Source organism: Odocoileus virginianus, chromosome 34 (assembly GCF_023699985.2).
Source record: "Odocoileus virginianus isolate 20LAN1187 ecotype Illinois chromosome 34, Ovbor_1.2, whole genome shotgun sequence".
Taxonomy (NCBI): Eukaryota; Metazoa; Chordata; class Mammalia; order Artiodactyla; family Cervidae; genus Odocoileus; species Odocoileus virginianus.
Window position 1 is genome coordinate 4973786 of NC_069707.1, and position 21068 is coordinate 4994853.

Sequence of the window (21068 nt, forward strand, 5' to 3'; positions counted from 1 at the left end):
GCCTTTGACTGTGTGGATCACAACAAACTGTAGAAGACTCTTAAAGAGATGGGAATACCAGACCACCTGACTTGACTCCTGAGAAATCTGTATGCAAGTCAAGAAACAACAGTTATAACTGGACATGAAACAACAGACTGGTTCCAAATTGGGAAAGGAGTACGTCAAGGCTGTATATTGTCACCCTGCTTATTTAACTTACATGCAGAGTACATCATGCAAACTGCTGGACTGGATGAAGCACAAGCTAGAATCAAGATTGCTGGGAGAAAATATCAATAAACTCAGATATGCAGATGACAACACCCTTAGGATAGAAAGTGAAGAAGAACTAAAGAGCCTCTTGATGAAAGTGAAAGATGAGAGTGAAAAAGCTGGCTTAAAACTCAACATTCAGAAAACTAAGATCATGGCATCCAGTCCTATCACTTTATGGTAAACAGATGGGGAAACAGTGGAAACGGTGGCAGACTTTATTTTTGGGGGCTCCAAAATCACTGCAGATGGCAACTGCAGCCATGAAATTCAGAGACACTGCTCCTTAGAAGAAAAGTTATGACCAACCTAGACAGCATATTAAAAAGCAGAGATATTACTTTGCCAACAAAGGTTCGTCTAGTCAAAGCTATGGCTTTTCCAGTAGTCATGTGTGGATGTGAGAGTTGGGACTATTAAGAAAACTGAGCACCGAAGAATTAATGCTTTTGCTGTGGTGTTGGAGAAGACTCTTGAGAGTGCCTTGGACTGCGAGGAGATCAAACCAGTCAATCCTGAAGGAAATCAGTCCTGAATAGTCACTGGAAGGACTGAGGCTGAAGCTGAAACTCTAATACTTTGGCCACCTGATGGGAAGAACTGACTCATCTGAAAAGACCCTGATGCTGAGAAAGATTGAAGGCAGGAGGAGAAGGAGACGACAGAAGATGAGATGGTCGGATGGCATCACTGACTCCATGGACATGAGTTTGAGTAAGCTCCGAGAGTTGGTGATGGTCACGGAAGCCTGGTGTGCTGCAGTCCATGGGGTTGCAAAGACATGACTGAGTGACTGAACTGAAGTGGCAAAATACTGAAATAGGGGTGGGAAGGGGATAAATTCAAGAATATGAAAATATGTAGCAAGCATAGCAATCTATCACATTAATACACACTGAACATAAATATAAAGACATATAAAAGAGAAGAAAAAAATCCTAAGAGTAAGATATAAAAGGAAAAACCCTTAAATGGGTCTCTCATTATCAACAGGACAGAAGCGGAACTCCAGGCACTTAAGCTTATCTACAGTAGAGAATCGATCCTACTTGGTATATCCTAGCTACCTCTTTAACAACAGTCTTTAGTCCTCTCTTGTTTATATGACTTTATATTACTTTTTTCTTTAAGGTGGGGGAGGTGGGCTGTGAGGCTTATAGGATCTTAGTTCTCTGAGCAGGGATCAATCCCACGCTCCCTGAAGTGGAAGCACAAAGTCTTAAACACTGGACCGCCAGGGAAGTTCCAACTTTATTACTTTTATTTCATGCTACCCATCCTACAAAGGGGCTTCCCTTGTGGCTCAGCCGGGAAAGAATCCGCCTGCAATGTGGGAGACCTGGGTTCATTCGCTGGGTTGGGAAGATCCCGTGGAGAAGGGAAAGGCTACCCCCTCCAGTATTCTGGCCTGGAAAATTCCATGGACTGTATAGTCCATGGGGTCACAAAGAGTCGGACATGACTGAGCAACTTTCACTTTCTTTCTACCCTACAAACAGATGGAGAAGCAATGGAAACAATGACAGACTTTACTTTCTTGGGCTCCAAAATCACTGCAGATGGTCAGTCCTAAAGGAAATCAATCCTGACTATTCACTGGAAGAACTGATGCTGAAGCTGAAACTCCAATACTTTGGCCACTTGATGCGAACAACTGACTCCTTAGAAAAGACTCCGATGCTGGGAAAGACTGAAGGCAGGAGAAGGGGACGACAGAGGATGAGATGGTTGGATGGCATCACAGACTCAATGGACATGAGTTTGAGTCAACTCCAGGAGTTGGTGATGGACAGGGAGGCCTGGCGTGCTGCAGTCCATGGGGTCGCAAAGAGTAGGACACAACTGAGCGACTGAACTGACTGACCTACCCTACTACTCAAACAACTTGAAGGTATGTTTTGTTGTATTTTTCCTAAGATGCCACACATAGTATGCATTCAAATATTTGCAAGCAGAATAAAAACTTCAAATAAATATGTTGTCATTAAAAGCTACTATGTGAAATATGCAACTGAGATTACTCAAAAATTGCATGTCACATAATAGCAATCACTTCCTACTGGAATGCAGCATAAAACACTGCTGTCCAAGTACCACCTTACAAAAATAAAAGAGTTACAACACTTAGCAACCTAAGGCTTCTTAAACAGGAAGTATTAAACTTCTGAAACCACTGATATATCATCATGCAAGCTTCCTGAAAGCACAATGATATGTACGATAGTGAAGAGTTAATAAATTATATCTCTATAAGATGAACTGTTACCATAAAAACTATATTGTTAAATGATATAAAATGGCAGAGGAAAATGCTCATGACACAATTTATTTCAAAAAAATAATAATTCACATTAATGTTCAAAGACAGCATGCTAGGATACTTCTCTGCCCTCACAGCACCATCCTCCCAAGGATCCAGAGACCACAGAACACTTGCTGTAAAGGTGAATTACGGTTTGCATTTTCAGGAATTCGCTGGTGGTCCAGTGGTTAGGACTCAGCACATTCACTCCCAGAGCCCAGGTTCAATTCCCGATAGGGTAACTAAAACCCGGCAAGCCATGCCACAAGGCCAAAAAAAAAAGTTTGCATCTTCAATTCTCTACATTTCAGGAATAACAAAAAAGTCTGGGGTGGGTGGGGTGGGTGGGGGGAGTAAAATGCAAGCCATTATCCACTCTACAAAGGCACCACAGCAGACCTCTTCTTCCTGGTCCTCCAAACATTAACAAAGAAAACATATCCATCCTTCTTCTCTCATGGCTGAGTTCAACTTCAAGTAATGGAAGGAAAAATGGTATTTTACAACTGATTGGCAATTAAAAAGAAAAAAAAAACGCTCAGTATAACAACTAGAAACATATAATTTAAATGCAGTAACTAATAATAAAACACATATTTCCACAAATCAAAAAGTTCCTAAGGAACTTAAAATTGCAAGCCATTTTCAAAGCAAAATATATAATACTCACCCAACCAAAAAAAAAGCTGATAAGGAATGCTATAAACGATAATAAAGTGAGACAAAATTACCTTTTACTGCTGATAATTTTTATTACTATAATAAAACTACAATCTCCAAAAGAACTTTCTCTTTATACAACATATAATAGTAAACTATGGCACACATTTTTTTTCATACCTAGATTAATGAACAGAAATCAACTGCCTGGTAAAGATTTTAGAATTGCAAAGGTTAATATACAAACAATATGTTTAAACAGACTTGACACAGTCCCTTTCCAAAACAAACCAAAACCATTCAGACAACGAAACTGTAAAGGCAGAAAATATTTCAGAATATTGCTGTAATCAATCCAATGTCCTAGACCATTCATATTTTATATAATCAACATAGTAACATATGGTCTCCTAAAAAAACACTCTTTAAAGAAATATCACAACTGATTTAAGTACCACCCCCAAATTAAATTCAGCAACTAATATTTGTCACATTGCTGAACGACAACTCTTACAATTTAAGGAAGAAATATTTCCTATTCTGGCAAGAGAGTTCTCTCTCAGCACATTTTAATCACTAAACACTGTCTTTTGTGTACTAATATCTCCATCTGCTGGAACAGAACTTCCTTACTACCAAAGTTCTTAAGGACAAAAACTCTGCAGTAGAGATTTTGCAACTACTTAAAAATAAAATTTAATACTTAATTTCTACCTAGGGATGTTTTTTCCCTCTAACTCATAGGACCTTAAAAGCTTAGACCTATCCTTATTCTTTTACCAACATTATTCAGAAAAATTCACTAAATTAAAACACTTTGCCTGCTACGTTCTCTTCTCTATCCTTAGGATTAAGATACAAAGCAGTAGCCTGAACAGCACAATCTTTTTTCTTTTAGGTTATCTTAAAGTTCTCTATCTCTCTGGAACATATCTCCACAAATACACACATAAATACACTCACTAACCCCTGATTATAAAATATATTCTCCCATAATTTCTGCTGGACATGGGGTAAAAACAGAAACAGTCAGTAAAACAGTGAATGAACTTAGCTAATAAATGACAACATCAAAAACTCAAAAACAAGATTTGGTAGAAAAAAATACTTACTACAAATTGAATAAAGCCAAAGAAAGAAAGAAGAAAATTATATCAAATGGAAGAATAAGAGATCACTGGTTGTATCTGTAATTTGTAACATGTCTAAAATATATTAAAAATGTTTAAATATATTCAGTAGTTGTACAATTATTAGCAATATTATTTTGAAAGTATGTTTTTTATATTGTAGCATATAGTAAATAGGAAATTCTGTCAATGTCAGAAACCACATTATTTTGGTGTTGGCAGAAAAAGATACAATTACAAAATTAAATAAACGTTAAAATTGAATTGAAAGTACAAACATGAACTCATTAACTGTCGAGCTCTGTTCACAGAAAATGGCCAATGGCTGGAAGTAACCTCACCCTGACAGCAACCAATACACTCGGACTAAATTCACATCTTTAATACCATTTCCACTAAAAAAAAAAAAAGAAAAAAAAAACACCTTGCAGAAAGGGTTAATTCTAGCTGTGGGGCATCAAACTGTTCCAGAAAGGAAGATTTTCAAAAGACACAAAAGCCAGTTAAGATTATCACAGGCCAAAATTGTGACAACTTGAACATCAAAAAGAATACTAATTGCAGTGGGTTTATTAAGATTCTTGAGCCCTTAATAATTATCACGAAACACAGAAAAAATTCATTAGTCATCTTTTGAGCTAGTTAGCTAACCAACACTTTACTTTGAAAACCAACCAACGCTTAATAAGAACTAATCCTTTAGTAAGAATCTAAGTAACTCTTCCATTGGGAACATATTCTAGGCTCCCTCATGGCAGAACCAAAACTGGGTTCCCGGGGGGAAGGGACACCCACGGTGTTACACTTGAACCTGTCCATCTTCAGATGGGAATTCCAAAGTAACAGATATGGAAGACATAAAGGAACAAGCTCAGTAAGAAGAAAGTCACATCAGTGTCATAAAAAAAGAGAGATGGTTCTAGATTTAAGGCTTCAAGCTCTAACAAGCAGATTTACTGAGTGATTCTGAGTCAGATTCTCATTTCCACAAGCCAGTTCAGTTATAAAGACTATTCTGGAGATAAAAGGAGATCGGAGGGGCCTCTCTGGTGGCTCAGCAGTAAATAATCTGCCTGCAGTGCCCAAGACGTGCAAGGCAGGAGATGGGGTTTGAGACCTGGCTTGGGAAGTTCCCCTGGAGAAGGAAATGGCAACCCCCTGCAGTATTCTTGCCTGGGAGATCCCATGAACAGGCTACACAGTCCATGGGGTGGTGAAGAGTCCGACAGGATCAAAGTAACTTGGCACACAAGGGGATCTGAATACAGATTGCTTATTACATGAATTGTCGGATTAATCCATTTTGTTCAGTGTGAATTTACTATGTAGAAAACTTGTTAGTTTTTAAAGAGATATATAATATTTAGAGATAGAATGCCAAAATCTCTAATTTACCTTAAATAAATTAAAGTGTGGGCTTCCCTGCTGGCTCAGACAATAAAGAATCTGCCTGCAACGCAGGAGGCCTGGGTTCAGTCCCTGGGTGGGGAAGATCCCCAGAGAAGAAAATGGCAACCCACTCCAGCATTCTTGCCTGGGAAATGCCACAGACAGAGAAGCCTGGCAGGCTACAGTCCATGGGGTGGCGAAGAGTTGGACACAAGTAAGCGACTAACACACACACACACACAGTAAAATGGATGATAAACAGTTGGACACAAGTAAGCGACTAACACACACACACACACACAGTAAAATGGATGATAAACAGTCGAGTTCCCAGAGTCCATGGGGTGGCGAAGAGTTGGACACAAGTAAGCGACTAACACACACACACATACACATACACACACACACACACAGTAAAATGGATGATAAACAGTCGAGTTCCCAGAGTCCATGGGGTGGAGAAGAGTTGGACACAAGTAAGCGACTAACACACACACACACACACACAGTAAAATGGATGATAAACAGTTGGACACAAGTAAGCGACTAACACACACACACACACACACACACACAGTAAAATGGATGATAAACAGTCGAGTTCCCAGAGTCCAAGGGGTGGCGAAGAGTTGGACACAAGTAAGTGACTCACACACACACACACACACACACACACACACACAGTAAAATGGATGATAAACAGTCAAGTTCCCAGAAAGTATTCACTGTAATTGATGAAACACATATATTTAACAGTATTAGGTAACTACAGCTGAAACAAAATTTTTCAGTCAAACTATGTCAAAAATTCCCACAATCCCCCAAACCAAGAGTTGCTTCAATTCTCTTTAATTCACATAGAAATGAAAGTTCAATTCTAAGTAACCAAAAACTGTACTGAGAGATAAAAACATGAGCCCCATGTGTTCTCATTACTTTAATATGAATACAGTAACTTACAGGTACAGAAAAAAATAATTTGCATGTATGTTTATTTACAGTTAAAACACCATTTTAAAAAACTCTAAAAAGTTAAAATCTAAAACAGAAAAATCAAAAAATATTTTTTATTAAATATTCGGAGAAAATATAAGAATCTTTCCAAATTCCCTACTGTCTTAATTCTCCAGTTTCCAAAGTCTACTTCCTTAAACCTATTTGTTCTATACACTCTTGCTAGTTTATCTCCAGAGATTTCATCATGGCATCCTGATACAACCCACGTCATCAATGGTTCCTTACAAGACTGAGTAAAACCTGAACACTGACCCAGCGTTCAGAGCCCATCACGATACAGCTGCAAACTGATTTTCTGGCTCTGCTCGGCTCTTCCTTCTCACTGCTTCTCTACATGCATCTGTCATCTCAACGAACCTCCTCAAAACAAACTTTTATGAAAGTCTTTCAAACTCCCCCATCATCACTGTTTTGGTACTACCTCACTTTTCCCTTCTGCTGAACATCCCTTACCCTCCCATTCACCTCATTAAAGACCAACTAATAATACCATTCACCTATTAATACCAAATCAAGTTCCACTTCTTAAAAAGTCCTTATTAGACACTTCAGCATAAAGTGACTTCTGAACTTCCAGAATGCTAGAAATGAATGATTCTCCTCAACACAAAAACTAGCTGATATTCAGTTGGATAACTGACCCTTCTTTTTGTCTTCTTTTCTCATTCATCTGGTTGCCTATCCCATGAAAAACCACCTGGAAATGCTGACGGAGGTTAGATGATGCCGCCTTACAGCCTAAGAAACTCTTCTGCATATAATATTCTCCATCCTCAGAGCATTTTGATTTGAAGTTACCAGTATAGCTGGTAATTCCATTTAGAAACTAAGGTTCAGAAAGGTTACAGATCTTGTCCAATATCACCAAACTAAATCAGTTAGCTGTAAAGTCATGAACAGATCCCAAGTCTATTAGCTAAAGAACTGTTACTACTTTGCCACATCTCATTAGCATATGGACAGAAACACAAATTTTCATGTTTATGCTGGCACATGTGTGTACACAGACCCACAGTCAACACCCGAATACCTGTTCTAACAATGGGCACATCACTGCAACAAAGGTGGCAGCAGCAGCAACACTAATGAAGGATTACGGGCAGTCAATTTCAGAGTAACTTATATGATCTTGGTTTGAAATTTTTATTTCTTCTAACCAATTCTATCAGAGTTGACACATCACCATAACACAGCAAGCAATGGTGGTTTATACTCAATTCTTTTCCATCTACTCAAAACAAACAGTGTAAGCTCCAGATGTGGGCCTCGGGACTAGGATGCAGGGGCTACCTAGTGCAGCTCTATTTCCATGGGATTTACCATCATCCATCTTTTGGCTGTCATTAGAGTTGCCTACCTATGCTTGTAACCACCCTATGCTAACCTAAAACTGAAACAAGTCTGTATATTCCTGATTTGAATTGCCCAACAACAGTAAACTTTGACACAAGTTTCTTCTCAAGTAGTTTTCAAAAATAGGAATTTACAGTAATAAACAGTAAAAACAATACTGAATATTCACTAGATTTATTTGCACCATGTTATTTTAAGAGCTAAAGCTCTATCCTTCGGCTACTAATCAGTTTAAATGAATGAGTTGAAATTCTCTAAAAATGTGTTTACTTATTATTAGCCCTTTAATTATCATAAAGATCTACCACTGAATAATATGTGTGTGAATTCTGGCTCCGAAACTATGACCAGCATTTTGCTGAAGCCCAACGTATCACGGAATCAGGAAAACCCTCTTCCGTTTTCTTCCCGTCATGTCCACCACCCAAGGCAACAGCAGAAGCTCTCCTCTCTCTGCTCCATGTCGGCAGCAGTGTGGTCAGCCCGCAGACCAGCCACCCTGCTGCGCTCTGCACCAGTAACAAGTCTCCCTAACTCGGTCTCTGCACCTGTGAGACGAAGACCTCATCCCCCAACTCGCGGTCCCTGGTAGCTCTGAAATTCCATGATCTTCTGGCATCACTTCGGCACGCCTTACACTCAACTACATCTAAGCAGAAATGTTTCACATTTCTCCCAGTTTTTTCCACATATAAATCTCTTCAAATACTCTTTGTAAATGAATTTTCAGACCTTGTAAAATATTATGTCATTGAGTTAATGGAAAAGTTTCAAGTAAAAATTGCATAAAAGTTTGCTTTTTACTAGTGCTTCTTTTTATGTAATAATTACATGTATGTTATGTATTTTTCCTCCAAGAATCTGCAAATGACCAGGTGATCATGCCCCATCTTTACAAAAACTCGTCCTGCATTACAGTCAAAAGCAAGATATTTAATATCCACTCCCTTTTCCACTGTTGATATACAATCATTTCAATCCTGAGGCCAGACAGATTTTTACTTTGAAACACTCCCTTACTCTGAACTTCACCATTGCAGCACCATGCGCAAGGATTCCAAGGCCAGCTCACACCCACTGCAGGGCTCCCTTTATACACACGCAGGCTTGTACACATGCAAACACATACACCCCTTCCTTAGAACCACGGCCGTAGAGCACAGGACCGCTTCATGGACTGAACTGCACTTTCATGTTTTTCTGAGACTTAACCTCCTTGAAAAGCATCCAAATTGATAAATTCTGCTTTAACATAAGTAATGTGACAGAAATGCTAAATGTAAATTGAATCATTTCACCAACCTCAAAACTTGGTTTAATAAAATATGTAGGTTAGAATCAATATATGAAACAACAGTATGAACATAAACACAATTCTGTTTATTTTATTAGACTTGACAGGATTGCTAGGTTTTCAAATGAGTTTCTGCTTCAGGAAACTGAGAAAATGTTGAGAATATTAAATACAGTCATCACCTTGTTAATTACAAGAATTTTGGATAAACCACTTAACTTCAACAAGCTATGTATTTGTTAAACTCATGACACATTTACTTGAAACACTGTTAAGGATAAAGCAGAGAAGTAGACTCCTTTTAAGAGAATTAAATTTCAGTTAACTGAAATTTTCAATTTATCAGTCTTCTAAGTAATGACACTTTCAACTTAGCTTCAATAAACACCTGTGTCTTAAAACCTGCTATTTGTGTTAAATTACTGTAACAGCCACATATGTTTACACTCAGCTTTCCTCTAAACTAAAACCATTCAAATAGTCCTTCTTTACCCTGAGCACATCAAAGCAGCACTTAGGGAGAAGAAATCTTTCATATTCACTGTGCTTTGCACACAGTACAAGACATACATATCTGCTGAATGTTGCCTTTATAGGTAACTGACTAGGGGAAGGTTCACCTATATAATTCCATAAATGCCAAAACTTGCACAAGCTGAGATGAACACTGACAGATCTTTTCTGCCTATGGACTGATACACTTTGTATAAGACTGGCTAGAAACTACTGCTTAAATAAAGCAATTATATCTTCCTAATTCTCATTCATACCAATGGCAGTAAAATAAAATTAACCTCCCTGAGGGAAAGTACTGCAAAAAATATTGTAAAATTTCTAAAAAATACCATTTTTAAGAAAAATATGTGTACCTTTTTTTCCTGATTACCCAAAACCATCTGCTTAATCCCGTATTTTAGAGAAACTAGAAATGAATGCATTTTAGAGAAACTAGAAATGAAAAAAGAATTTAAAGTGTGAACCTATCTATTCATTCAACAAATGTCTGAGATCGCACATATGCAGGCTATGAGGTGGCCACTTTCAAGAAACTATTTCTAACAGACAAAAAAGAGAGATAACATTACAAACCAGAGACAGACAAAAAAAGAGATGATATTACAATGTTAAGTATGATGGTAACTATATAGAGAGTAGTACCTAACACAGGCGGGCGGGGGGGGGGGGGGGGGGGGTTATATTTATAGTCATATTTCGTAACAGAGTCACACTAACAAAACAAACCATACTCACTATGAAAAATTTAATGCTATTTTTGGTTTCTATTAAATGAAAATAAACCTGTAAAAATCTTACTTGGGCATCAAGCAACCTAGCTATTTTGAGTCCCAATACTGAAATGCCAATTCAAAAAAGGGATAAGCATTTCCTAAAAGTTCTCATTAAGAGAAAAATACATTTTTGCACATAGAATTCACACTTAACTGTCAATGTCAAAAAAAGAGGGGTCGGAGAAGATGACAAAGTCCTGTCAATCATGCGAATAAAAAATCAGCAAGCACATAATTTTAACTATGACTTCTTCACATGGGCCCATGCACTGACCCCTTCCGTTGACCCTAAAATACATCCTTACATATCTCACAATAGCTGACATGTAAGTAACAGAAAATTACTCAGTGGGCTCCAACTTTTAAATAATCAAAAACTAAAACTTAACAATAGCATAGCACTTTCAACATCTCCAACAGAATAAGGCCAAGTTTTACTTATAACTGCATCATTATAAATCAAACAAAGTATATTAACAGCATTGAATTTATAACTGCATCATTATAAATCAAACAAAGTATATTAACAGCATTGAATTCTCAAGTAAATTAAAATGTGGTTCCAGTCAGATTATAAAAAGTTACCTTTATAATCACACTGGTGTAATTCTCTTAATAACAACAACAAAAAAAAAGTCAAAAAACAAAACAAAAACCTTATACTGCTCTCAAAGAAGGAGCACCTGAATCATGCTCAGGAAAGGGAAGGAGGCTTCACTTCATGTCTTTTGTTGCAGGCATTTATTTCCCTTAAGAAGGAAGGCAAAAACCATTTGTTCTTATGAAAAACTGATGCATTTCAACTTCAGGATTGTGACTAGTAGGGGGAAAACAACAGGAATAAGATGTGTACAAAGCATTAAAAAGATAAAATTAACTTGTTTTCATTTAATATGCTCAAAGCCATTTAAGAAAAGGTGCTCATACCAAACACACTGGCAAATGTGGTTAGCAGAGACCTATTTCTATTAACTCAAGTACATTACAGACTTGAGAGTAAACATTTACTACAAAACCATGTAAACTGGATAAAGTTAAGAAAAAGAAGTCACCTGCATCATAGTATGTACAAGCATTTTACATACACACTCTTGTCTACAGAGAAGTTAAGCTTCAAAGTATTGAATAAATGACCCATGATACAAATTATCGTTTCCGTTATTACCTTATTATAGCTGCTGACACCTCCTGGGTGAGGAGAAAAAAGGATAACGGAAAAAACTGATTATGAAAACTAGCTTCCTTCTCATTACTAGTAATGCAAAGGTTTGTGCATACAGAAACACAACCTTTGCTCCTAAAGAACAGATTACTTCAACTTAAAATCAGTTTGTCACAGATACTGATTATTGTCAACAATGCTTCTTCGGCGGATGGGGCGGGGGGACCAACTATAATAAACATATAACAAAATTCCTCTCAATACAAAAAAATTACCATGTAATTTCTAAACTGAGCAAGATTTCTCAAAAAAAAAAATGCAGTGTAGGAAAACTAAAAATATGATATATTCAATAATGAATGCATAATGAATAGAAACAAACATTTAATATTGGAAAATGTTTAACTAGCAAAGCAAGTTTTAATTTATTTTTTTGCCCTCATTTTCAAGGGCGAGGAAACAGGGAGAAAAAATAAATTGAGGTCAAAAAGAAAATTTACATCTCTCCCTCACCCCCCAACCCCAAAAAAAGATCACAAAAAAGTGAACACAAATTTTTCAGATCACTAATGTGGACTCTAACATGTTTGCTTTTTCTGAGCCATGCACTACTTTTTCAGTTATTCACAATAAAAAGATTTAGACTAGCCTTCCTCAAAAACTATACCATATAGTCACATTAATTTTCATATCTGCCTAAAAATGAACACTCAAAATCTAATTTTAATATCTCTAGATTTCCATTTCCCCCTATTTGGGATTTTTAAGGAGAGTGATTTTATTTTTATTTTTATGCCATCTCAATTCTAAACTGCAATACTTTATTAAAACAGAACTTACATTCAAATACTGTTCCTGCTTAAGTTTCATTTTCAAGACAAAGGAAGGTTTCCCAAAAAAAAAAACCAAAACAAACCTATTCTTTCTCATGGATAGTCCCAGGCTGGTTCAGTGGAAAACTTCTCTTTAAAGGAGGAGCAGTTTAACACTTTAAAACCTCAATCAAAAGAAAAACAGTTTAACACTTTAAAACCTCAATCAAACCTATCTGTGATCGTCTCTATCTCAATGGAAGACCAAGTATCAGAATTATCAACTGATGGTATGTCTTTCATGAGACTGGTCCAACCTAGAATTCATTCAACAAGCTAAAAAAGCAACCATGCTAAATAAAGTTACTTCAGAGAAAAATCTGATATCCCCTCTCCTGCCTCCCCCCCCACACACACACAAGAAAACCAGTAAACAAAAAAAGACTGTTCACAATCCACAGTCAAAATATAATCTAAAGGTTAACTTGGCATAAAATTAAAATGCTTACTCTAAAGCATTTAAGTTTTAATCAACCAAACAAAATCTAGAACACAGAAATCCCCAATGTGTAACTGGCCAAATAAATATTCTCAAACTGACCAGGAAATTTTTTTAAAGCTTACTTTTGAAAAATATTTCAAAATAAAATTGCTATTCATTTAAAACTTCCAATTATCAGAAGATAGTACTGTCAGTAAGTACAATATCTTGACTAAGCACTGAAATAAAATTTAGTTTTAACTAAATTTAAAAAGAATTCTTCAGCCAAGCATATGGACAAAGGAAATTATAATTCCTAACCACAAACAAGTAGATTAATTTGTTTTGGACAATGACAGGCCACAAAGGAGTAAAGGACGACTTGCCAAATTTGAGAATCAAATCACCCAGCACAGATAAAAACGTGATGAACTTCAGAAACCAATATTTTTCTTAAGTCAAGTGAAGTTTATAATAAGGCTAACAATTACAGGAAGCAGCTTATTCCACACTAAGGAATAACCCCTTTTCCTCCCTGTTTCTACTGGTCTGATAAAAAACAATCAAACTTCCTAGTCATTATGCTGTCCCTTTTTAAACATCCTAGCTACTATACAGGAGCAATCTTTATGCTGGGGAGTTGAAAAGGCTAAAACTCAATAGAGACTGAGACAGAGATGAAGTAAACCATAATAAAAATAAAAAATACATATTACTTAGACTGTTTCCTCCTCAACCAGTGGTTTACAACATTTAAAACTCAAACGATTACTATTTCCAAACACAGAGAAACGAACAAACCAACCTTTGTTAGAAATAATGGACATAATTGGAATTCTAGATTTAGAAGATTAAAAATTATCACGCCAAAGGTTAGAACCAACTTCAATCACCATTTAGAGATTTGAGGCCAACATAACAGCACAAATGAGAAGCCTTTCAGAACTAGTCAGAGAAACCCGACTCACCTCAAACAGCACAGATGAGGAGACATCTCCAAACATTCTCTCTCCTGTGCTGTCCCACTGACTCCAACATTTTAATTCAGGCGCAACTTTAACCCTAATATGATCAAAGCTTATTTTCATTCTAATGACTGTAAAAGATTTCTTCTATACAACTACGCTTAAAGAAAAAGCTCAACAAAGTTTTTACAAATACCACTAAAACTTTAAATGCATCAAAACGTGCCAAGAAAAAATAGCGTTATTACTTCCATAGCGCATGTGGAATTCATGAAATCACATGAAATGTGATAAAATTGTTCCGAAGTGTCTTCAAATATATATGGACACAAAATGACAAAATGACCTATGATTTAAGTGTCAACTAATTTAATATAGGTCAGGTAACTGAGAATGTTACACATTTTGCTCCAAACATCTCTAATGCTTAAAAAAATATAACTGGCGCCCCTTAGCGCCCACAATTGGAAATACTCAAGAGTTCCAGCAATTTTTTTTTTTTTTTTTTGACATTCCAGAAAGTTTTCTGCCTCCACAATCTTTCAAATGCCAACACAAATAGGAAAAGCAGAACCCCTTAAAGGCACAGCTCAAGTTTTCCCCGGAACAATCTGATATGAACCGATTTGCTGTTTCAACTATTGGGGGGGGGGGGGGGCGGGGGGGAAGCTCATCTCAATGAAATCTATCTACTGCTGTATGATTAACACATAAGCACACACACACAAAAAAAAACAGTATGCAGTAATATCCAACAGTTTTCTACTTTTCGAGTTGTTTCTGAGACTTTCATGGTAACCAAAGCTCCTGGGATGCTTCTTCAACCTCCTTTTATTACGCAGATATTTCCGGTCTTTTGTTCTTGCTTGACATTCCAACTCCCCAACCTTCAGATCCCTTTCTCCCAGGTCTGTTGTAAAATGTCTCAAAATCCTTGCGAAAAACCTACAATCCAATGTTCATCGCTATGCAGCAGTTTTCCGTTTTCTTCAAACAGTCCTCCCGGAGATGCTTCTAAGCAGGAAAAAAAAAAAGAAACTCCACGCTACTCGATTTTCAAAAATGACCCCCTTCGTAGTGGTCGCCTTTCCCCTGGCGGCCACGGAAACGCCCCCGGACAGGGACGTTCCGGCCCTGCCGCGCCGGCGGACCTCGGTCGAGCCCTCTCCGAGTCGGCCGGAACGAATGTCCTCGGCGGTCCTCGCTCCTCGCAGCTCTCCGCCGACGAAGCTCTGCTGCAAACTTTTGCTTGCTTCGTCTTCGCCCTCCCGGGCGCCTCGGCTTCCTGTCCTACACACCGAGGCGGCCGCGGCCCTGGGGGAAAGCTCTCCGCCCAAGTTCTCTCCAAGTCGGACGCCGCCCGCACGCGTCCTCGCGGTATTTCGCGTTCACCCCCCCAAAAGTGAACTTAAAACTCCCCGACGGGGCTCGCTTCCCCAAACAAAAGGACAGAAAAGTGCTTTCCGCTGTCATTTTGTCCTCGCCTTCGGCTACGGCGGCTGTACTTTCGGTCGGCTCTGGAATGCCTTTCAGTTTGAACAGACCCACGCTCCTCGGTCCCCTCGAGTATTTACAAGCTGCGCAAACTTCCAAAAACAAAAGCACAAGCCCCACTCGGGGAACCGCCAGGACCTCTGCTGGGGGGTGGGGGGGTGGCCCCTCCGGGAACGGCCCCGAGGCCGGTGTCCTTCAGGCGCCCGCGAGGCGGGCGAGGCCGGGCTGCTCCCCGGGAGGCCCGCGGAGCTCGGGGCCGTCGCGGAGCTCGAGGCCGGGCCGGGAGCCGGCAACCCCGCAGCCTCCCCAGGCGCACCCGCCGGGGCGCCAGCGACGCAGGGCCGGACCGGGGTGAGGGAGCCCGGGGTGGGGGGGGGCGTCCCACCCGCGGGTCCCGCCCGAGCCCCGGCCCGCCCGCCCCGCGCCCCCCGGCCTCGGCGCCGCCTCCGTGCGCCCCGCCCGGGCCTCGCCGGCCCCGGGCGCACGGTCCCCCGCCGGCGGCCGCGCGACCTTCTCGCCCTCCCCACACTCCGGCGGGCGTCGGGTCCCGGGAAGAGGGGCCGCCGCCCGGGTGCGGGCCGCAAGAGGCCGGGCCGGGCAGGACTCACCTTCGTCCAGCAGCCGCTCGAGGTGGTTGAAGATCCCGCAGAAGTTGGGCAGGCTGCTCATGAGCTTCTTGTCGTTCATCAGCTGCATCAGGTAATCTGGGGTGGGCTTCGGCTTCTCCTTCGTTTCCATTTCCCCCACCATATTCCAGGCTCCGCAGCTCACTCCGCCCGCCGCCGCCGCCGCCGCCGGAGAGGGAGGGAGGGGCGGGGAGCCCCGGCCGCCGGCCGCTCGGGACTCGGCGTCCCGCTCCGCTCCGCTCCCGCGCCGGGCGCCCGGGCGGCCGGACCGCGCGCTCGCCGCGCTCTCCCCGCCCCCGCAGGCACTTTCCGCCCGCGGCCCGACGCGCTCCCGGCCCGCCGCCGCCGCTCCTCGGCCGCCGGCTCGGCGCGTCCCTCACGAGGCCGGCGGGCGGGAGGCGGGTCTCCGCGGGCCGAGTGCGGGCGCGGGGCCGCTCGGCGCCGGACGAGGAGGAGCCGGGCCGCCGCTTGCCCGCCCGCTCGCCCGCTCTCTAGCTCGCTAGGCTGGTCGCGCCCGCTCGGCCGCCGCCGCCGCCTCTGCCGCGGGCTCGGGGTCTCTCTGGGCTGGTCCCCGCCGCGGCCGCCTCTCCGCTGCCGCTGCCGCCGCGCTCTGACTCCGCTCCTCCTCTTCCTCCTCCTCCTCGCCGCCTCCTCCTCCTCACTCACTTGGCGGCGGAGTTCGCCTCAGTTCAGGCGGCGCTGCCAGCGGCGGCGGCGGCGGCGGCGGCGGCGCGGGGGGAGGGGCGGCGGCGCGGGGAGGGCCGGGGGCGGGCAGCGGGCGGGGCCGCGCTGGGCGGCCGTTAGCGGGGCCCGGCCGGCGCGCTCCTCCTCCCGCCGCCGCCGCCGCCGCGCCGTCTCCCTCAGGCGGCCTGAGGGGAACGGCGGCGGCCGGCGTGACGGAGGCGGTACACAGCCAGCCCGGCCTGGGCGCCGGGCCGGGGGATCGCCGCTTCGGGCGGCGGAGAGCGGAGGGAGGGGCCGCTGCGGGGCCGCAGGACGGGGGGAGGGCGGCGGCGGTGCTTCGGGATGGGGCGTGTGGAGGCTGAGGGGGCGCCGGCCGCGCCGCCGGGCCGGCTCTTCTTGGCGGGAGCGGTCGGGCTGTGGCGTTAGGGGGAGAGGGGTTTCCAGCGGGACGGGCTACGGCGTGTCAGGGCCGCGCTCGCCGCCTCACGGCCCCGTCCCTTCCCCCCGTTACTATAGGTTGTTTTAAAGCTACTCAGCCGCCCTCCCCGCCCCCACCCCCCAAAACAAATTTTTTTTTTTTTTAACGTCCTGTTGCTTCACGGGGGGACTTTCGGGGTGGGCGTCACGTGGCCCGACACGTAGCCGTGAAGCCCGAGAGCGCGTGCGTGCGTGCGTCGAGGCCGGCGGCCACGCCCCTTCCGAGGGTCGCCCCGCCCCCTCGGGGGACCCGCGAGCCTAGGGGGAAGGGGCGGGGCGTGCCTCGCGCCTGCGTGGGGTGGGGCGGGGGAGGGGCGCGTGCCGGGGTGGGCGGGGGTCCTGGTGTGGGGGCCTCCCCTTCCACCATCGCCACCACCGCGCAGTGCCGGGCCGTCGGGCCCGCGGGGGCGGCGACGTAGCGTAGTCTCCGCTCCGGGTCCGCGGGCTGCCCTGTCAGGACGCGTTCCACGGTGGGCCCGCACGGCGACCTCTCGGGCTCCTCGCGTTTGCCTCCGGCCTCGGTGTCGCGCGGCGGGTTCCCCCCAGCCGTGGGCGCCTCTGGCCCGCCCGACGGCGTGGCTGGGCCAGTACGTTGGGGTCCGCGCTTCCGTGGCCCCCAGCCCTCCCGAGAGCCGCTGCGGCGAGGCGCGTGCACCGGCGGGACCGAATTCGGAGCGGATCGGGAGCGCCGTCTGCAGCGCTTCGCGATGGCTTCGGTATCCAGTAATGATCCCATGCAGCCGTGATGGCGAGGCGGACCGAGGAGCGGGCGCCTAAGTTGGAAAAGCGCAAAGTCAACACTGGTGTTTGCACACATGCAGAAATAACCCTACACTGGGCAAGGGGGTTTTCCTGCAGTTAGGCTGCATTTCAAACATTCTGATTTCTTTGGGAAGGAATTTTCTGAACAGCCACACTGCAGTTCAAAAAATTTGGTTTGCAGAATGTGGTCAGCCACCAAATCTGCATCTGCACTTTATTGCAAGTCCTTTATGACATGTTCAGTTGATAATGTATACAAAATAATGTATACAAAAACCGAGCATTGTGTGAGTGACATATGCTGAAATAGTTTCATGTCTGAAGTCATGTCTACCGAGTTCTAAATAAGTGGATTTGTTGGCTGTTTTTTGTTTCTCTTATAAAGTTTTGTTTCAGACATTCTGAGGAACACTTTTTGAGTGTTGAAACTATTGAACTATTGAAACTATTAAATGAATTTCAAACAAAAACTTGAGTGACAAGTAGCTTCTGGCCTATTCATTTAAAAGCATAAAGTGAGTTTGCATTTGAAGCTAAGTGGATAGAGGACATAGAACTGCTTTGCTAGACAAAGTTGAAAACATTCAGTTCGTTCAGTCCCTCAGTCGTGTCCGACTCTGCGATCCCATGAACCACAGCCCGCCAGGCCTCCCTGTCCATCACCAACCCCCGGAGTCCACCCAGTCCCATGTCCCTCTAGTTGGTGATGCCATCCAACCATCTCATCCTCTGTCGTCCCCTTCTCCTCCTGCCCGCAATCTTTCCCAGCATCAGGGTCTTTTCCAATGAGTCAGCTCTTTGTATCAGGTGACCAAAGTATTGGAGTTTCAGCTTCAACATCAGTCCTTCCGAGGAACACACAGGACTGATCTCCTTTAGGATGGACTGGTTGGAAACATTAAACACAAATATTTTAAGTTCACCAACACCCATCATTGTTAGAGCTATAGAAGATTCACCTGAGCTGCGCTGTGCTTAGTCTATCAGTCGTGTCTGACTCTCTGCAGCCCCGTGGACTGTAGCCTGGCCAGGCTTATCTGTCCATGGGGATTCTTCAGGCAAAAAGACTGGAGTGGGTTACCAAGGATATTCACCTAATTATCTATTAAAGGATGAATATTCTAAATGCAGGGAATAGTCATTTAATCAAAAGCTGTTGTCGCTTCAAAAACTAAGGCGTGTTTCCTTAGTAGCTGGCAGAATGATAGTTGTGAAGGGTTTTGGTACTAAGTTATTCATTTGACTTTAGTGTAAAATGTTCAGTCTCTGTAATCTGTTCACTTCTTTATTAAGCTCCTAGGCCTAGTGCTGAATGTATACCTCATTTAATTTTTAGTTCAGCCTTGTAACTTAGGTTATGCTAGTAGCCCCATTTTACATAAGGGGAAACCCACGAAGGAGATTAAATAACTTCCCCAAGGTTATAGCTCGTGGGTCCTAGGCGTGGAATTCAAATCCAGTTACATTGTATTCTAAAGCCTGTGTTCTGTGCTCCTTTCCTAACCCTATCCAATAAGGTCGGAACTTTTGATGATGTTCCACCATTTTTGACCCATAGAAACTACAGTTTCATATGACTAACTGGTTCATACAGTCTAGATGAACCACATCAGAGTTAAAGAACAGTGATAGACTATTCATTTTCTATGTATCACATCCCTTATGGTTACACCATGTGACAATAGCTACTCTGTTCTGCCTTGTCAAATACTTGAAAATAACTTCTGCCCACAGTTCTTCAGTGATCCCCCCACTACAGATGGAAAAAACCCAAAGATCTTACAGAGAGGCCTGTGGGTCCAGGCGCTCCGGCCTCCCGCTGCCCTGGTGACCTTGTGCTGGGCTCCTCCAGCCCGCATCCCCTTCTGTTCACAGCCCTTCCACTCCAGGGCTTTGCTTCAGTGTTTCCTGTCCTAGCTGAGTTCCCCACACATCTCTAAGCAGCCGCATACTTTTCCTCAGGACTTACAGGAGAAGGCTTTCCTTGCCACCCTATGTAAACTAGTGTATGCATTATTTAAGACACACACGCCTGCTGTTTGCTCTCTGCTTACCTGTCCACCCCTCTTAGAATCCTTTTCATGGTTTATTTCCACCTGACACTCTTTGTTGTTGTTCAGGCTCTCAGTCCTGTCCGACTCCTTGTGACCCCGTGGGCTGCAGCACACCAGGCTTCCCTGTCCTTCACCATCTCCCGGAGCTTGTGCAAACTCACGTTTGTTGAGTCGGTGATGCCATTCAACCATCTCATCCCCTGTTGCCCCCTTCTCTTTTTTGCCTTCAGTCTTTCCCAGCATCAGGGTCTTTTCCAATGAGCTTGCTCTTCCCATCAGGTGGTCAAAGTATTGGAGCTTCAGCATCAGTCCTTCCAATGAATATTCAGGACTGATCTCCTTTAGGATGGACTGGTTGACTCTCCTTGCAGTCCAAGGGATTCTTAAGAGTCCTCCAACACCACGGCTCAGATGCATCAATTCTTCCATGCTCTGCCTTCTTTATGGTCCAACTCTCACATCCATACACGACACTGTCTTATCTACGGGTAAGTTTGTCCCCTTCTCCTGCACTGTGGGCTCCTTGAGAGAAAGACTTCACTTTGTTCTGTTTGGAACTCCCAACCCCTCAAGACTGAATGGTACATGTAGGCACATTCAAAATATGTTCCAAAAAATATTAAGTACTTGTTATACACCAGGAACTATGCAAAACCCTTACCTACATTATTTCTTGTAATCCACAGAGCAAACATCTGGGCTGGGTGTGAACAGCCAGATTTCAAAAAGAGAGTGCTTTAGAGCAGTAAGTAGCTGGACCATACAGCACAGAACTGGTCCAGACGGGGTGAAGCCTCCCGCCTGTCCTCCAGTATCCACAGTAGCCCTTCCTTTTGTCTCAAACACCTACCTTGCACATATT

The 21068-nt window shown here is 43.4% G+C and overlaps 1 protein-coding gene across 6 annotated transcripts in view; it reads right to left on the bottom strand.

Annotated features, from left to right (window-relative positions):
- The window catches only part of QKI (QKI, KH domain containing RNA binding), a 148221-nt gene extending 131619 nt beyond the window's left edge, over positions 1-16602 (bottom strand). For 3 of the 6 annotated variants that reach the window (XM_070461708.1, XM_070461710.1, XM_070461709.1), the window contains exon 1: positions 16212-16602. In XM_070461708.1, the coding sequence (XP_070317809.1) occupies positions 16212-16353 (142 nt within the window). In that variant the 5' untranslated portion in view covers positions 16354-16602. Of the gene's footprint in view, positions 1-14112; positions 14758-16211 lie in introns of those variants that run through there. The other 3 variants (XM_070461706.1, XM_070461707.1, XM_020910198.2) reach the window with 2 other exon arrangements.
- Between the last annotated feature and the right edge of the window lie 4466 nt (positions 16603-21068).